General features: G+C 45.3%; 1 protein-coding gene across 1 annotated transcript; it reads right to left on the bottom strand.

The window, feature by feature from the left end:
* Nucleotides 1–10,167: 10,167 nt before the first annotated feature.
* Sp5 (Sp5 transcription factor) lies at nt 10,168–13,315 on the bottom strand. Its single transcript, XM_005065169.4, has 2 exons — nt 12,537–13,315; nt 10,168–11,875 (listed from the first exon to the last, which is right to left on the bottom strand). Exons 1-2 carry the CDS (start codon nt 12,585–12,587, stop codon nt 10,730–10,732), a joined length of 1,197 nt encoding a protein of 398 aa, XP_005065226.1. The 5' UTR covers nt 12,588–13,315; the 3' UTR covers nt 10,168–10,729.
* Nucleotides 13,316–19,083: the final 5,768 nt, after the last annotated feature.

Raw genomic sequence — 19,083 nt, 5'->3', positions numbered from 1 at the left:
TTTTATCATTTACTGGGGTTCTTCTTAAGAACCTCTAGCCAATGGTGATTGAGTAGTTTAACCTAAGGGCAGAGAGAGGGGCCCATGCCCTGGGAAATAAACAAAAAACCTGCCCCTGTTAATTCCCCGAGGCTTTCTGTTATTTCCAAGCTCAGAAGTAAGATATTTCTCAAAACTGTTTTATTTAGCCGTGAATTGATCTAGAAAACAGGACTGAGATAGCTCATGGGCAAGAAAGATTTAATTGAAAAGGGAGGCTAATGTGGCCTGGGACAAAGTGGGTTCAGACAAGTATCTACAAGATTTGAAGTTTTTGTTTGCACTACAGAGATTCCTCTGGCTTCTGAGCTCCTGTGGGTGTTTTTTTGTTTGTTTGTTTGTTTTAAGCTATTGAACAAACTAGAGGCTCCCAGTGGTGCTGTTCTGTTCTTATCACATGCCATTAGAGTTCTGCAGCATGGGCCATGCGTGTGGTTTCCACTCTTAGTGGTGGAGTTAATGTGTACCCGGTGACTCTTAGCTATTAATTATCCAGTGACGTTGAGTTAGATGAATTAGCTGAGAATTCCTTTAAAGAAACCAGATGTTGCTACAAGGCCATCATTCCACTTTATGAAGAAAGTGTCAAATACGTGACTATATATTTAAAGTGAAGAGAAAGAAGAAATAACAAGAAATGAAATACGTGATTTATGATTCAAAATGTAACCTCGGTTGGCATTAAAGACTATAAAAGGACTGTCCATGTAACTGCATATTGTGCTCATAGAAATTATTCTCTGATTAAGACTAATATTGCTGCCTTCTCACTGGCAGCCAATCCCAATTGTTTTAGTTAGGGGGATGTTTCAGCCAAGTGGGTTCTCCATTTTCCATTCCCAGTGTAACTTGTGAGATCTTAATGAACTCTCCATCCTATGCTGATTGAAACAAGCAATTTCCAAAGCTTAAATGCATGAGCACGCTTGGGAGATTTATTAAGACACAAACCGTCAGGCCCCTGGGGATCTTGGGGATTGAACCTCAGGGTTTGTTTTTCACTGGCCTTCTCTTCTTTGAGACAAGATCTCACATAGGCCAGGCTATCCTAAAACTCACTATGTAGCAGAGGATGACTTTGAACTGATGAATTTCCTGCCTTTACCCCACAAGTGCTGGAATTACAGGCATGCTCCTCCATGGTACCTGGCTTCATGTGGCTCTGGGGAGGGAATAGAACCCAGAGCTTTGTACATGCTGGCCAAGTACCCTACCAACTGTGCTATGTCCCCCTTCCCTAGTCCCTATGTTTGAACAGGGGATCCTACTGGTGTTCTTGTTGCTGCTTGGGAACAAGTCTGTCTTGAGCTGTCATCTCTGGATAACAGTTGAATTATATTCTGAAGACATAGTTCATGCATGGCCTTCCAAGCAGAATACCCATTTCTAGACTAAAACAGCTTATTGTTACTGCCTGAAGCCGGTTCCCTCTCTTCTGCTTTGGTTGAGGAATTTTGTTTATATCTGGGGGCTGGTTTTAGCAGGTCTTAGTCTTGGACTCTGTCCATCTGCGCATGTGTCTTCTATACTTAGCAACGTGGACTTCTTTGAAGGATTTTGCTCACCTTTGAGTCTTCATTGTACCTGATACCCCCACCGCAGACATTAGGTCATTGTTTGCTAAGCTGCAGACATTATATCATTATTTGATAAATTGAATTTAGCTATGTTTATGTGTTTGAGTTTGTTTTAGTTTTCTAAGACTAAAAATTAAAGCCTACAAATGTGGAATTAAATTAAGCATACAGCTTACATATTATGATTGAACACACTGACTTGCCTAACTTTGAGTGTTTGAGAAAGGATAGTTTCCTTAAATGAGGGTCAGAACTTCCAAATCTAATTATACCCACTTACATTTTATTGAGACATTTATTGAGACAGATTTCTGTACCTCTTTATGAGTTAATTGCGGTAATCTGATACATGTATACAGTGGGTAATAATCAAATCAGGGCAATGAGCATTCCCTTAAACATTAATCATTTTTACATGCTGAAATTTTGTCATTGTACAATATACCATAAATTCTTCAAATCAATAGTATGCTACATGCTATGAGAACAAAATAAAACAACGACAGAAACTGAACTAATTCCTCCTGTTTGTGTTGGCATGCCTTAAAGTACTGTTTCTCAACCTGTGTGTTACTACCTCTTTAGGGTTGGATGACTCTTTCTTTATTTAACAGTCCTGGCTGTCCTGGAACTCACTTTGTGGACCAGGCTGGCCTTAACTCACTGACATCTGCCTGCCTCTGCCTCCTAAGTGCTGGGATTAAAGGTACACACCACCACTGCCTGGCTTTAGTTCATTTTTTAAAATGTGTTTCTTGGGTGCTCCCCTTTTTTAGTTCATATAGGCTGGGCATTCATTAATTGCCAGGGCCCATAGAAGTAGCTCCATTTCATCTTGACTTAAGGTCAGAGCATTCAAGTCCATTGTTGCTCTTTCAAGGTTGAATCCACAGAATGTTTGGGCTTAGGTGTGGGTTATTGTGAGTCTTACCTTGACAACAGGATATCTGGCCTAAAGTACAGCTAATGGATGTCTCACTTTAACAACAGGATATTTGACTTTGGGTGTGGTTACCTGATGTTTTGGGTATTGAGAAGGTAATTACACTTGTTTGTTCTTTGTATCTGTATACCCTTTGGATTGGGGTATATAAGAGCTTTGAGTAATAAACTTGTGGCTGATCCTAGTATTCACTAGGTGCCCTCCTGACTTTGTCTTCATTTCTTTTTAAGCTGGGGATTAGACTCCCAGGTAGATGTTCTACGCCTGAGGTGCAATCCTGGTGTCTTCTTAAATATTCTTGTCAGTTATTCAATTATCTTCAGTTACTTTCCAGGAAAAATCAGTCATCTTTGCTGGAGGGTTCCAATATGGAGTTATCACAATGTTCCAAATGAAGAGGCCTGAAGGACCATGCTGGAATTTCAGGCCATGTACCCTAAGGTAACAGAATTACCATAGACTTTTTACTTGCCTCACAAGGGGAAGTCTGTGCTATAGAAAAGACAGTTGGTTGAGTAGTATATCTTAACATATGGAGTTAGAAGTTGTCAATACTTTTTAAAATTTTATTTAATGTGTGTGTGTGTGTGTGTGTGTGTGTGTGTGTGTATGTGTGTTTGCATGTACCATGTAAGTGCCTATTGCCTGTGGAGGTCAGAAGGCCAGAGGCCAGATTCCCTGGGATACAGGGCCCCTATTTTTGGATGCTTTGACTGTACTCTGCTAATTACTAAGCTTACTGGAAAGCTGCTGCTGTGGTTTGAATGATAATGGCCCCCTAGGCTCATATATTTGAACATGTGGTCCCCAGTTGATAGAATTGTTTGAGGAGGATGAGGAGGTGTGACCTTGTTGGAGAATGTGTGTCATTAGATATGGGCTTTGAGGTTTCAAAAGGTTTTCTGGGCTTCCCACTTGCAGATCAAGATGTAAGCTCGCAGCTACGGCTCAGTGACTGCCTGCCTGCTGCTATGCTTCCTGCCATGATGGTCGTGGACTCTAACCCTCTGAAACTGTGAGCCTGAAATAAACGCTTTCTTCCGTAAGTTGCCTTGGTCATAGTCTCTGCACAGAAATAGAAAAGTAACTAAGAGATGCCTCAACTTTTCGTTTCTCTTCTCTCCCTCAGAAATCTCCACACATAGCATCAGGTCTTGGGGGGGGGGGAGGTATGTAATGGTACAACATGAACAAGCATGAACACACCTGGAAATGCCACTAAATTCTGCCGTCAGTTACATGAGTCTCGCTGAGTCTCCTAAAATATCTTTGTCTCCTTTTGATGCTTTTAACCATGAACCAACCCTTTTTGTTGTTGTTGTTTGCTTTTTAATGAGACTTCTGTAATCAGATCCCAGAGAGCCAGGGTCTTCACATTATATGCTAATAGCTGCAAGGTGTGTTTGAGTACTTTTCATCCACAGGTTTTAGTTTTGAAGCATGCCAGCTTTGGGAGAGACCAGAAGGTCCTCCAAATCTGAGTGTTCTCGGCAAAGCCCTACTGATTCACACTCACTATTTGTCCCTAAGGATTCACACTCACCATTTGTCCCTAAGGATTCACACTCATCATTCGTCCCTAAGGATTCACACTCATCATTTGTTCCTAAGGATTCACACTCATCATTTGTTCCTAAGGATTCACTCTCACCTTTTGTTTGAAAAAACAAATTCAGAAATTTGGGGATAAGAGAAAAACTTTCCTTCCCAGGTATCTACATCAGAGAAGGAGCTGTCATTTCTCCCCAGCTCTCTGGCCCAGGACCCTGTTTCAAGCCCCCTGTATCTCCCTGTGTAGTTTAGAAGCCTATTGAGTTCTCTATCACAGGGAATTAAATCAAATGTCAGGTGTACTTTTAAGGAAGAGACACACTGCATAAAGTTTTCATGCTAGAGATGAACATGGACATATTCTCTGTTTGATTCCAATGATCTGTTTCCCTTTTCCCCGCTGGTAGGTCTGCCTCAGAGAGAGGCAAGGGGGCTGTGACAGCCCCACAGATTCTAGTTAAGGGGGGTTTGGGACAGGCTTACTCTTGGTAAATCTGAGTTGTGACTGAGGAGGTGCTCTCCCCCTGAGAAACAGACTCAGCACAGACTGTTTCCTGGATGACTTTCCTGTCAGCTGTGAAGTAGAGTTAAGAGATGGTGTAGACTTCATCAAACATGAAAGTGAGAAAGTCTCCAAATACAAACACAACATCAATGAGAAATATAAATGTCTGCATGTTAATAGTCTCACCTAACACCTCCACTAAAAGCTTAGTCAAATAAAAGGCTGTGTATATAGATTTGGATGATCCACTTAAAAATTTTTTTTGAGACAGGATCTCCTGTAGTCCAGGCTGGCCTCTGGCGAGCTCACAGTGTAGCTGAGGGGACCTTGAAATCCTAATCCTCTAGCCTGTTTTCTGACTGCTGGGATGTGTGCCACAACCCTCTGCTTTTTGTGGTGCTAGAGGTTGAATCCTAGGGCCAGCTCATGAAAGACAAGCACTCTACCAACTTAGCTACAGCCCCTATTTTTTTTGTATTTAAAGTTTTCCTTTCTATTGTTAAGTGAATATTCTCACCGACATCATGAATTCAAAAACATTGACCAACACTAAACAAAATATGACTTGAAGTAGACCTATGTATTTGTCTCTGATCTGTAAAACTGATTCCAAGAGATACAAAGTATCTATTAAGAATAAAATGAACAGACTTAGCTAGGCATGGTGGCACATGACTGGAAAACTACCAACTCTGTCAGAGGGTTGAAGGTTCAAGCCCAGGGTTGGGGAATGCAGATGAGTGGTATAGCACTTTTCCTTAGCTGAATGGGTACTGAGTTCAATTTCCAGTACTGAAGACACAAGCAAAATACAATTTAAAATAACTATAGTTTAGAAGCCAGTTGGGGGACTGTACTACATGGAGCTAATCAAATAGTGGGTGCATTTTTTTTGAGACAGGGTTTCCCAGTGAAAGTCTGGCTGTCCTGAAATTCACTCTGTAGACCAGGCTGACCTCTAACTCAGTGATTCATCTGCCTCTGCCTTTGAGTAGTGGGACTAAAGGCGTGCACCCCTACCACCTGGTGTGTACTTTTAAGGAAGAGGCACATTACATAAAGCTTTCATCACAGAGATGGACATGGTTGTATAGACATTTTGCCTTCTTCAAGACACAGACTTTTAAAAGTATTACATAGAACATAAGAATAACAGTCACACGAATAAGCCTTCTGTAGATTTTTAGATGCTGTCTCCAAATATGTTCAAAATGAGGATACATTATCCAATCTTAAACATAAACAAGGTGGGCCTAATGCTTGTCTTGGGAATTGGATGAAATGGAGCTGAAGGCTAGATGTTTTCCACTGAGTTTTATATATTACTGTCTAGTACCTGCATGCCAGAATGGTTTAACTTTATATTTAAAGAACTCAGAAGGCATGGACACACCTCATCGGATGTTATACAATTTTAGTGAATTTTTTATGTCAGAAGTGTGACTAGTAAATATTTTTATTATTGATCAAACTTACATTTCTTAATTTACAGTCTCCATCTTCATAGGGCTGAATCAACTTTCTGGAAGGTGAAAGCTGTAGATTTTTCATGTTGTGGCAGCTAAGAACTAGATATGATTTCCCTGTTTTGACTTTTGAATCACATAAAAACTAACCCAGCCACACTTTAGTTATTACATGTCATATAAAAACTACTGATGTCCATGTTTTTGGACCAAAGTATGAATTAGATAGCAACCTTCCCATTGAGATTTGTTTTAGAGAATTGCTAAGGACAAGGAAGAAAAGTGTATAGTCCCAAAAGAGAATTAAAATGTTAGTTGAAATTATGCACGTCCATCTTCCATAAGAAACTGTAACAGTAAAACAACTAGTAAAATGGTCAAGACAGTAGTAACGGTTCGAAACTATTGGGTTACATCTTTGTTAAACTAATACCACTTACTCATAGCAGTCAGGGACATTATGAAGATTACTGCATTGTGTCCATAAATTCAGTTGAACTACTGCTGTACCTGGTATCATCACATGGTTTAAAAACAATTGACATAAAGATACTTATGCAAGAATGTGGAATCTTACTAATACCAGATAAAAATTTAAATTACCTATATAGAATGTTACACCGGTCAGATTATGACTAGAATACATGTGATTTTGGCATGTTAACCTAAATATATCTCGTGGTAAACATGTGTCTATCTAGATATTTGCCTTCTTTTTCCCTACTTTATCAAACTGGGTTAGCACACATTTCTCTGGTTTTGGAGGGGGTGTTGCAACACGGTATGTTTTTGCTTGGTAGTTCAGGCTGGCCCCAAACTCACTATGTAACAGTACTGGCCTTGTATTCTAGGCAATCCTTCTGCTTCATCCTCCTTCTTACTGGGTTCAAGGTGTGTGGCACCAGCATTTTATAGGTGCCCCAGGTCTCATATTTTTTAAAAAGTCCTCCTTCTATCATGCAAACAAGAGGAAAGTAGTGGTAGTTAATTGGGAACACTAGTGAACTGTAGTTGTTTACCAGACATCAAAATTTAAATATGAATTCTTCAACATAGCTCATTCCATAACAACAACAAAAAACCCTGATAATCGACTCCATTGTGTAATGCAATAAGCTAAAGTAAGTAAAAATGCTCTGCAATTCTACAGTCCCACATAAACAAATGCTGGCCACACTTAAAAAGAGTAGGAATGTGGAGGCACTTCAGAAACAGCTTCTCTCACTTCTCCCAGCAGACCCAAATAACAATGCTGAAAGACACCACTTTAAATGGATTGCTTCAAAGCCTACAGTATTGGAATAGAGCATAGCTCACATTTGGGTAAAAACCTGTCTTTTTATGATGTCATCAAAACAAGTTTTTACTGGAAGCACCGTCAGCAAGATTACTTACACACACACACATACACAGTATGGTCCTAAGAGTTGAATTCTAGTAAATCCAGAAACAATTGAAATTGAGGTTAATAACACTTGTGTTTTCTTTGGCACATTTACCAGACCCATTAAGAACAAGGGATCAGCTATGGAAATTGTCTTCCCAATCTTCTCTTGAGAAAAGCAGGAAAACATATTGTTAAATTCAGAAACACAAAATTCTAAATCAGCTAATTTATATGTTATTCAATTTCTCTGTTTCAAAGTTCTTGATTGAAATGATTCATTTATTCAATGAGTGTACACTTTAAAATATCACCAATTTGGAATTTAATATATACTCTATTTCCATTCTGCCCAAACCAGCTTCTTAAAAAATTCTACTCTAGTGTGATTTGACGCAATAATTAACATATCCATTTTAGTTTTTAAATAATTGCGTACTGACGTATTAAATAAAAACCTTGGTAAAAGTTGGCAGATTAAACTCGCTTTTGGGGGTTGGCAACCTCCAGTTCAAAATAATATATAATTATATAATTTGCTTCTAAATTTTTAATTTTAATTCCATTAAGTTATCTGCTATAAGTAATATTCTTAATTTGTGCCTAAGTCATATATACTGGTTTTGCATATTGGTGTTCCAAAATAAGTTTTAATGCTCTTAAAATGGTACTCTGGTTGCAGGCTTATAAAAAAAAGCATGCAATAATTCAAATTCCCACAGCTTGTAAGCTTGCATGCATTTTTATACTTATTAACTTATTTCTTCAGTGTACCATGGAATGCCTTCCTGTACTTGGATATTATCATCACTGTGGCTTCCCTACTCCTTCTCCAATAATGGCACTCAAATTCCTTTTCTAAAGTAGTTGACAGAGCTGCAGTGATACAAAGAATGATCAACAATTATCCTGTATCAAATTAAGCTAAAGGCTGCTTTTGAATTTGGCAGGCTCAATTAAACAAAATCCTACGAAAGTTAGCTTTGTCATCATCATAAGGCTTAATTTGGTTTTTCAAGTTACATATACCTTACTTAGGCAAATTCCACATATTTGGTCTACTTTTCCCCTGAATTACAAAGTTCTAAGAATACAACCTTCCCTATCCCTCATGTTTAATTTTCAATACATTTTGTCTGCTTTTTCTCCCCATGAAAAAGGTTGTTTTCCTCTCATCTTTTTGAATGCTAAAGGATCTACTTGTCAGTAATCACAGGTGTGTTTCAACATTGCCACTTTCTTCTTTTTTTTTCTTAAATCAAAGCTACTCTTCTTAAACACACATGACATAACCACTTCAAATTTCCTGAGTCCAAAGTCCCCATCACCTGCCAAGGAACCTTTCTTGAGTCTGAAGTACATCCCAGGCCATGGCTCAAGATGGAGTCACTGAACACTTCACACAGCTTTTCTACTTACCCACATAACATGTACAAAGTCTAAATCAAGATATTCCTGACTAATTACAATGGATTTAGGCTAAGAGTGCACTAACTACACTGTCTAGCAACTGTATTACTATTGCTTGCAAACCGGCCACACCCTTAGACACTTAGTTCATGCTCGTGGAGGGCCAGGATGGCTGGCATTCAAGTTTGTTAAATAGTTCAAAGTTTCTACAGAGGGCAAGCGCTCTGAGACATGCTTTGCCAAGGAGTCTAACATGCATTTACTGTCTTGTCTCACATTTGACAATAAAACAGTTTCATACGATTATGTTATTCTCATCTCAGTTATGCTGATGTTTGTGTTTCATTTACATAGCTTTCAAGAACAACCCATAGTAGTTTTTGAAATTTGCACTTTAGTTTACTTCAAGCAAAAATTCATGGCAAGCTTGTAGGTTGTGAATTATTATAAATACATACACACTATTCTATCATGAAAAGATCATTATTTTACACTGGCTTATAACAGTAATGAAATTTAAATTGTGTTGTGCTGATTCTAAATGAAGAGTTTAACTGATTGTTAAGTTTTGGGGCTGAAACCCCAAATGTTACAATACAAATGAGTTAAGACAAAAGACTTCAAACTTTTAAAAATTAGAGAAAGGTGAGAAACCTAAATCTTAAAAAAGCCTTGTTCCTACATTTCTAGGCTTTGATGGAGCATTTCTGACTCTTCCCTGAGAAAATCTGTCTGGTCAGGTGATTAGAAAGGAAGTCCAAGCTACAGGAAGAATTAAACTTCCTGGCCTACCTAGATATCCATCTAGCTGTTGTGTGTGAAGTACCAAACAAGTTGTATATAGCCAGGCTGGCATACAGCAACAGTGACAGTTACCTTTTTTGGTGTTAGCAGGACAGTGCCCAGTCCACATAAGAGCTGTCAATTTCTTCATTTACCTCTAAAAACCTCACCCGGGAGAAGGCCCCGAGAATGCATAGCTCCTTCCAAGGGTTCCAAAAGTACCATCAACTGTAAAACAGCAGGGGATTCGCCTCATGCTATGTGCTGTAGGTATCAAACTTTCAAAGCTAATTCCACATCAAGTCTTAGAGTTGCACAGAAACCTAAACTGGCTCTTTACCTGAAAATCGGCTGCCCTGTGCCTGCCCAAGCATCCAGTATACACTTTCCCAAAGCTTTGGAAACCAAAGACGCCATACACAAGCTGCACACAGGGACCAACAGACCCTGGGTGAAACCTGACCTCTCAGCGAGGACTCCAGGAAGAAAAGATCAGAGGAGACCAGCTCTACGGGGGTCTTCCTGAGGAGACCCTGGAATGAACATATTTATTTTCACGCTGCAACTGCTGATCGCTTTACAGAAACACACCATGCTGTAACTCTGCATGGAGCTGAGAACAACAGAAACATTTATTAGTGTTATAATTATAATTACTCTTTAACAAAGCTATTATTAAATAACCTGTACAAAGCCCGAATCGGGCCTATCGAAAACTCAAGCCCTGTGTTGAGTCTCCCAAGGCCCCTTCTATTTTCCTTCAGCAGCGACTCCTACAAGCAAGGCCAGCCTGGGGCAGAATCCCCGACGGTAGGTCTTCCAGGCAGGAGATGGCTCGGACTTTGGAACCGTCTTGGGGTAACTTAGGGTTCTTAACCATGTCCCAGTTCCCAGCCCTACCTGCCCTGCCCTCTGCTCTAGGGCCGGTCAGCAAGGCTTCCTTTCGGGAGGAGGACAATAAAAAGTTCCTCTCGGTCAGCTGCCTCGATGGTCTGTTTCGGGCCTGTCAGCCAAGGTTCTGGGAAGGATGTTCTGGGCGGGCTGGAGAGACCTCAAAAGTGCCCGGTGCGCTCATAGGTCCCGCGGGTTCTCCCGCTTCACCCCGGCCTCCGGGACTTTGAGCTTCTTATTCTGGTGCGTCTTCACGTGCTTAGCGAGATGGTCGCTGCGCATGAAGCGTTTGCCACACTCGGGACAGGCGAAGCGCTTCTCGCCCGTGTGAGTCCGCAGGTGCCGCTGCAGCTCGTCCGAGCGCGTGAAGCTCTTGCCGCAGAAGAGCCAGTTGCACACGAAGGGCCGCTCGCCCGTGTGCCAGCGCAGGTGCGCCTTCAGGTGCGACGTCTTGCCGTACACCTTGCCGCATCCTGGCACGTGGCACACGTGTTGCTTCTTTTTGCCCGGCTCCGCCTCGGGGGCGCCGCCAGCCGCCTGGCAGTTGGGGCAGCGGCAGCGGCGGCACCTCCTGGCCGTGGCCGCCAGGGGGGTCTTGGTCTGCAGTAGCGCCGCGATCTGGCTCTGGTACTGCGCAAAGTCCGACGGGCCCAACACTAGGCCCCGTTGCAGGGCAGCAGCAGCCGCTGCAGCAGCGGCAGCTGAGGCAGGGAAGCGGGGGGCGTGGGGAGCCCCGGCACAGGCGCTGGAGAGGCTGGTCCCAGGAACCCCGGAGCCTCCCGGCCCAGTGCCCGATTGCGGGATGCTCCACCAGGGGAGGTCGTCCGGGGCTGGTGCCGGGGACAGCTGGCGGCAGGTGGGTGGTGGAGGCGGAGGTGGTGGCGGGGGCAGCAGGTTGGAGTAGCCCGGGGGCAGCGCGGCCTGCGCGGCATAGGGCACGTAGGCGGGCGCGCAGCTGGCAGGCAGAGCCGCCATGCTCGAGGGCAGCATCTTGACCGGCGAGAACTCGTAAGGGTACGAGGGATCCGCAGGAGGCGTGAGCGGGAGCTCGTGCGCTGCCCCGAAGGACGGCTGCAGGTGTGTTTTCTGTGGCGTCAGCCCCAGGCTAGGATGCGGGGGAGGCAGGGTGCCTGGCGAGTGCGCAGGCATGTCGGCGGTCCACGGGTGGAAAAGCCTGGAAGGTGAGCCCAGCGCTGGGTCGTAGGGCACCTGCAGGAAGTCGGGTGCTGCAGTCACGCCGGGCTGGCCGATCCGGCTACAGGTGGCGGCCAGCAGAGCCAGGGGCGAGTGCTTGCCTAGATCCGGGGAGGCGCTGGGGGTGCGGTCCTGCATGGGCGGCGGCGGCGAGGGAGGGCGGAAGAGACAAAAGGTTAGCGTTCCAAGCGTCGACTCTGGGCAGGCCCGCCACCCCCACTATTATACCCCTGCCCCTCCTCCGCCGGGCCGTCCCTCCCCCAGACCTCACCGTGCCTCAAGCGCGCACCCAGCGGTCCCGGGAAACTTTCAGCGCCCGTGCTACCTGAACCCCCGGTGCGCGATCGCTTTCTGCTAAACTACTTGGCTCGAAGAGACGCCAATCAGCCTTTAAGATTGGCGCAAAGGAAGAGGCAGAGGGACCGGGCCGGTCTGGAAGAGCCTGGAAACACCCACAGCCGGGTGGTGGGATCATAAGCTATTTCCTTGCACCCCTCGTGTTCCTCTTTGGCCTATCCAGGCTGAAGTCAGAGGAAGAGCCCAGCAAGGTGAACTCGGACCCAGTTTTCTGCCACTCTGACATCTACATACCCCCCAAAATCCATGCATCCCTCCCTATAGGCCACACACGCACACACCAGGTTAGTTGTCAAGTTGGCACTGGTGTGCCTAGGTTTGAGTCCAGGCGCACCCTTAAGTGGGAGGTCCTTTTGAGATTTAAGGTGCTCAAAGTACCCACACAGATCCCGACTACCGATTCCCACCTGCTCCCGCCTTCCCGGACAGCACTGACCTGGAGGAAGGCCTGCAGAGAGTCGTTCCGGAGGACGGCCACAGCGGCCATGGCTACTGCTTGAAGGCCGCTCGTAGTGGAGCGGGACGCGGCCGCCGAGGCATGGACACCCGAAGGCGAGGACGAACGGCCGCCCAGCGTGCCTCCGAGTGCTCCCCGCCCGCGCCCGGCTTGCTCGCCCCGCGCGCGGTCTGAGCGCTTCAGGATCACCTCCAAGAATTTGATAAGGGCTTTGCTGGGCCGCCAGCCAGTCAGAGGAAAGATTTATGGCTTTGAAGTTTGCCGCTACCCAATCATCAAAGAATAGCGGCTCTTTCAGAAGCGAAAGCAAATCCTTTGAATCCACAAAGCTCCTATGGTGTGTTTGTTGGTCTGGATAAAAGAACTGATTATTAGGGGGGATGGGAAGGGAGGAGATAAAGGCGGGACAATTAATGAAGTAATCACTATGTGGGAAATGTATATACACAAATAATTGGATTTTCCTGATCAAAGGGGGCCTTGCCGCCTGGAGACTCGCGCTTGGGTTGCTCGGGACACTCGATCCCCCCACCCCCACTTGCAATTAAAGATTTGCACCAAGGCAGCGCGCAAAGTGACAAAGTGTCTTTGTTATCTCTAGAAAAAGAAATCTGCCTTCAGTTTTCAGGAGCGGTACTTTGAGACTGGGATGAGGGTAACTTCCCGGTACTTACTCCGCACCCTCACGTCGCCGACCAGGGCGAGCTCCTGGGGCGGGGCGTGGGATTGACCAAACCCGGTCAGCCGCGTGTCCCACCCCCTGGCTGCCGGCGGAGGCGCAGGCAGCTCTGTGACCCTGGGCAGGGCTGGGCGGCCTCCCAGGGCGGCAGTGGGTGGCGCACACGCTCCAGGCCCTCCCGCTTGACAAGCCGCTGAGTCCTCTTGAGGCTCCCACCGGTGACCTGGAAGTTTTCCTGGGGCGGCAACTTTTGCAGAGTGAATCTAGGGAAAAACCCGCACCGCGCTTACTCTGCTTCTTCCCACAACTCAGCTTGGCAGGACACAAGAACAACCCGGAACACACACTGGGGCGGTGGGAGCCCGGGATGGGTGGGGGTGGGGTTGGACCGTACTTTCCAGACAAGCAGTTCTGCGTGTTGAGCAGGACCGGGCAAGCCTCCCACTTGTTAGTTTCTATCGAGAATCGCTAGAGATGCTAGCAACCTCTTTTGGTACCATCAAAGGCGCGCGCGATGCCACAAACTGGACAGCAAGGCTTGGGGGGCTTCTCCGTAGTCCCCTTTCCCACCCCACCTCACCCCATCCCCATAGTTTAAGAACCCATAGATCACTGGGAGGAGGACCCTGGAGAGGGAAGAAAAGTCAAAGTCTTGTTCCTGCCGTTGTTGGAAAGAAGTTCATCCTCAGGAGTGCCTTGTCTCAAGTGCACCGAAGTCCTCTCTCCAGAGTGCGTCCCCTTCAAAACTTCCTTGAAGAAGATGACTGGTCCCCGCGGTCAGTCGGCCTCCTGCCTGCCTTCGGTCCAGGACCCTCCCCTACTAGTTCCTGGATCCGAAAGGGATACACTAGAGACTGGCGGGGCGACATGAGGCCTTCACTGCTTTGGCGGCCAGTGGTCTCGCCAGAGACCGGGCAATGGCAGTTTAGGTGACTGCACAGAGAAGTGAGGTTGACTTAGCCTGATTCTTCTCCGGCCTCTCTGCCTCCCGGATCTTCAATCTCCAAGGCCGCCAGTCTCTCCGGAAGCTGCGAACCAGCTCAACTTGCAGTGTTTATGTGCTTTCCAGGGACCACCATGCGATCGGGACTGATGTTCCAGGACCTGGTTGCCTAACTCCCAAATTAGCGCCAGAGGTTAGCGGAACTTCTCCCGCTTTAGACTGCACTGCATGTCGGTGTCCATCAAGAGTCCCGACAGTACGCCATGAAGAAGGCCCATATTCTCCCACACGCCGGGCGCACCTTCGAAATGGAAATAGCTAACAGGCCTCACACGCTCCATACTAGCATCCCCTCCTTCTCCCCAACGAAGTGTCACTCGTGGACCAGAGAACAGCCACCTCACAGCTCAATCCACGCAGCCTCACTCCTCCTGAACACGAGTTTGGGGTGCTGTGCAAGCCGGAAGGGGAGATGACTCAGTGGTTTGCCCTGGGGCCTGGCCGATCTGCTCCTTCTCACGTCCAATTGCAAGCACCCAGCCCCGGAGGAACCTGGGACCAGAAGGAGACATTTCTCGCGTGCAGCTGAAGTCAGGGAGCTCGGCCAGGGAAAACTGGAAGGCTGTCTCCTTCCTCTCTCTTTCTGAGCCTTTCCAAACCGTCTTTTCCGGAAGGCGGAAAAGCGAGCTGGAAGCATCTTCTATGACCAAATGTGTTAGCTATTTTACTAAAAAGGCAACTTACACCTCCGAAGTTGCAAAAGTTAACTTTTCCCGCTTTTTTAGGCTACTACCCTTCCACGGGGCTCCAAGCAGGACTGCTAAGCGCTCAAACTTTGAAGCCAGGCTTTTCCCGCCTTGTCGCTGAGAATCCTGGTAAGTACGCCTCTGCTTGCCCATCTGTAAAATGTGCTGTCTCTGTACAGTGCTTGTGGGCTCAAAAGAGTAAATACAAAGTCTGTAGAACTGTGCCAGGCGCACAGTACGCTCTGGAGCACCATAGTCGCCTCACTCCCGAATTTGTTGAAAAAGTTCCAGCCCTCCCAGAGCCAAGGGAGAGTTTGGGGAGAGACTTCGAAGAACTTTAATTCCCCTCCCTTCGCATTGGAGCTCCAGAAGGAAAGTAAGAAAAAAAAATCTTCCTAATGAAGGAATGTTTGGAGCGTCCATTAAAAATGCAGTGCAGGGAGATCAAAGCACAATATTTATTTTAGAAATTTGTTGCAATCACCAAGAGATACAGGTATCAAGGCCAAATGTCAGTTCCGTTACACAAAGCCCCCGCGTGGGGCAGGAGCGCGTGGCTGCTGTACCGTAATGTAAAGAGACTTCAAAGGCCAGGCGCGCTGCAAAAGTGCGCCGCCGGGAGGGAAGAAGAGAGCCCGGGAGGGCCAGCGCGCCCCAAACGGCTCTGGGGCTGCGGGGCGGGGGTCAGTTCAAAGAGGTACCCGCGGGGGCGAGCTCGCAGGAGGGAGGGTTTAATGGGCTTTCCTTTGTTGATGAGTGTATTTGTGCTGCGCGGACCCGGGAACTCCTACGCGTTCCTCACGCCTCGGGGTGGAGGTGGGGATGAGAGGGCGGCGAAGTGGGAGCAAACTTTCACCGCGGCGGGGGGCGGGGAGCTTGAATGCCAGTCTCTCCAGGCGGGCGGCTGGCGGGGCTGAGCGGTAATCCAAACTACTCCCGGAGCAGCAGGGTTCCGAGACTGGGAAGTTTGCTGCGGGTTTCTTCGCAGGCGGGCGGGCAGCAGGAGTCATCAGGGTGAGACCTGAGGGCCAGCAAAGGCGGGGAGATGAACCCACACCCGCACTGGCGCAGAGGGGAGGTCCTGCTCTGGGTTTGTCTTCTCAGCTCTGGGGTGTGGCTGTTTCAGGCCTGACCTGATACTTTCTGAGAGCTCTTACTTGCAGCTACCTACAGCATAAACGCACCAGACAGTCACCCCTCCCTAGTTTTATCTTTCCTTTTTTGAAAAAATTCATACAATATATATTGGTTATATTTTTCCTACTCCCACAGTCCTGTGATTCCCCCACCTCCACACCCACCCGACTTTATGTTCTTTTTCTTCCTGTCTTTCAAATTAAAAAGAAAAACCCATATACTGTTTGGGTCATCTCAGGACTTACTTATCTCATTGGTTTTTATAGCCCTCGAGGTTTCCCAGCTGGGTCTGGCATTGTCTCCTCAAGGCTCAACCTTCCAGTTGCTCGAAATCTGCCTGGTTAGTAAAAGACCTGGGAAGGAATGGATTTTCCTGTGCTAATGGGCATGGAGCCTCAGGAGGATGCCTGCACATTGCTCCAGTCATTACGAGCAAGCATTTTCTGAGCGGTCCCTCAGCGGCCTTTTGAAGTCACATTGCCTCAGAAAGCTGCCATTGTTCTCAGATCTCAACATGGAAGAGATCAAACTTTGTGTCTTCAATTGAAACATTAAAAAAAAAGTGGTTGTGGTGGGGAGGGATTGCAGTCGGATACTCTCCAAATTAACCATCAGAATTTGGAGCAAGCAGTCTGTTTAAGGTGCAAACCAAACCAGAGACGTCCTAAAGCCTGCACTGGACAGGAAGTCCTTAGTGTGGTGGGCTTAGTCGCCAGTGAAGGTCATGCCGGGAGCTTGGTTTGGGAACCAACCTTTCCATTGAGATTTTCCCAGCTGAAGACATTAACTTGGACTTTAAGCTTCCAAATGGAGTCAGTGTGTAATAGGCAGAAAACTAGGAGGGTTTTTTGTTTTTTAATCTCACCGAATTTGGTTAGCATTTGTTTGACCTGCCATTCATTCAAAATGCTGTGAGTTTCAGAGGCGTTTAATAACTGCTCAGTGTCGTTGAGAGGTGGGCTGGAATTGTGTGACAGATGTGTAAGCTGTATAGTGAGTGATTGCCTCGAGATACATAACACACAAACGCAGAAGGATCCCAGAGGAGAGGCTAAGGGAAGCTTTGGGTTTGCTCAAGGGGACCAGGGGATCTTAAACTACTTCTACCCACAACTCCCTTTCTCCCAAGAAATTGTCACATGATCCAAAGTATATGATCTATAAAATAGGCATACAAACAAAACATTGGTAATAAATCATAGTTATTTTAAGATAATTTCCATCAATTTTGCCATTTATTAAAGGTGAAGTCAAACTTGTATACTAATGAGATAGAAGTGCTGTGGTTTGTGGGTTTTTGTGTTTGTTTTGCAGGCAGGGCTTTACTATGTAGTCCTGGCTGGTCTAGAACTCACACTGTAGACCAGACTGGCCTCAAATTCACAGAAGTCCCCCTGCCTCTGTCTCCCAAGTGCTGGGATTAAAACTGTGCACCACCATGCTTGGATTTGTTTTTTATTTTTACATAATTAAATCTTTGTTGTCTATTTGATACTGCAGGGCAGAGAGCATCCTCAATATTTTTCAGAACTGAATGATATTTTGATACTAAAACTATCAACATTGAGATTACTGTATCAAATCAAAATATAGTACAAAATGGAAGAAATGTGTCAGGACTATTTCAAAAGTTGTTGGAAATTCCATCCTAACCCTATGACAAAATTCATCAACATAACAATTCAACCATTTTAAAGATCAGATATTTTTAATACAATAAATATACATAGAGCTACAAATCTGGAACAGATGCCGAGGAATGACAGTATTAGGAAGATCTCTGTTTTTCCTGAGTGTACCATTACGTTTCTGTGAGATCAGTGAACTTTGTGCGGTAAAAGCACTGTAGTTCATCACAGACAATACTCTCAAATTTGACCTGTGTTTCAAGCCTCATTCGTTGGTATTGTGTGGTGTGACAACATGCTCAGCCCAAAGTATGCATGTTGTGTGCTCGGAACCAAGGCTGCAGTTGCAAGCATGGAGGAGCACATGTCCTCAATCTGCCAGAAACCCCTCAGATTCATCACACATTTGATTCTGAATTAGTTTTGGATGGCTGCACTTCCAAACCTTTTTACTGTTGCCAATTTTGTTTGCAACCTCCCATGTTCAGTTATGTGACCCCATACGGAGTTGCAACTCAGAGTTTAGGAAGCTGGGGTATAGACAAGGTAGGGAGAGATTAGAAAAGTCGGAGGATTCTTTGCCCTGGCTTTGTATATTGGAAATTTCTTTTGGGCTCCGATGCAGCTCCATGTCTGAAAGTTCCTCTCCAGGAGGCCTGGCTTGGTAGAGAGTCTGGAAGGATAGGGTGCAGATTTGGCTAATTATTGGTATTGCATGGTTTGAGGAGAAGACGAGGAAGGTTTGATGGGAAAAGTATGACTCCGCATTTTGAGAGAAACTCCAAAATTTGGTAATAGGTTAGAATAAGAAAAAGTAAAAACAAATAAAGATAAGACTCCTATTTTGAAGCAATGGTACTAGGACAAGTGAATAGTCAAATGTAAAAAATGACATTGGAGTAAACAAATAAAGAAAATGTGATATACATATAGCATGAAAAAATGAGATCTGTCATTTAATGTAGCATGGATGAGTTTGGAAAATAGTTCATGTTCTCATATGTAAGTTGATCTCACACATGTACGGATACAATGGTGGTTGCTAGAGCCTAGGAAGGACTGGGGAGGGGAAACAGAGGTAGACTGGTGGGATGGCTATAATCAACAAAAATGTATTATATAATCTCAAAATGGTTGGAAGAGAAGACTTTGGGCATTCATAATGCAAATAAATGTTTGTGGCAATACCTATAAAATTATGTATATATTTAATCATTATATGCTGTATATATTTTATAATATTACACTGTAATCCATATACATATATGAGTATCAATTTGAATAAACTATTATGTATAAGGTTAAAAGGCCACCTTTCTTTATGACACATACAAAAATGTTTCCAAATTGATCCTAGTCTTGAGTGTAAACGCTAAATTCTTAAATCCTTACA

The sequence above is a fragment of the Mesocricetus auratus genome, unplaced genomic scaffold (genome assembly GCF_017639785.1).
Source record: "Mesocricetus auratus isolate SY011 unplaced genomic scaffold, BCM_Maur_2.0 Super-Scaffold_100004, whole genome shotgun sequence".
Classification (NCBI taxonomy): domain Eukaryota; kingdom Metazoa; phylum Chordata; class Mammalia; order Rodentia; family Cricetidae; genus Mesocricetus; species Mesocricetus auratus.
Note: the sequence above shows the minus strand (reverse complement) of the source record. Positions and strands in the feature narration are given on the sequence as shown.

Excerpts from the sequence above, each read along its gene's own strand:
- Sp5 (XM_005065169.4), bottom strand. The coding sequence starts at position 12,587 with ATGGCCGCTGTGGCCGTCCTCCGGAACGACTCTCTGCAGGCCTTCCTC. Across the intron at positions 11,876-12,536 it reads CTCTGCAGGCCTTCCTCCAG|GACCGCACCCCCAGCGCCTC; the intron begins GTCAGTGCTGTC and ends CCGCCCATGCAG.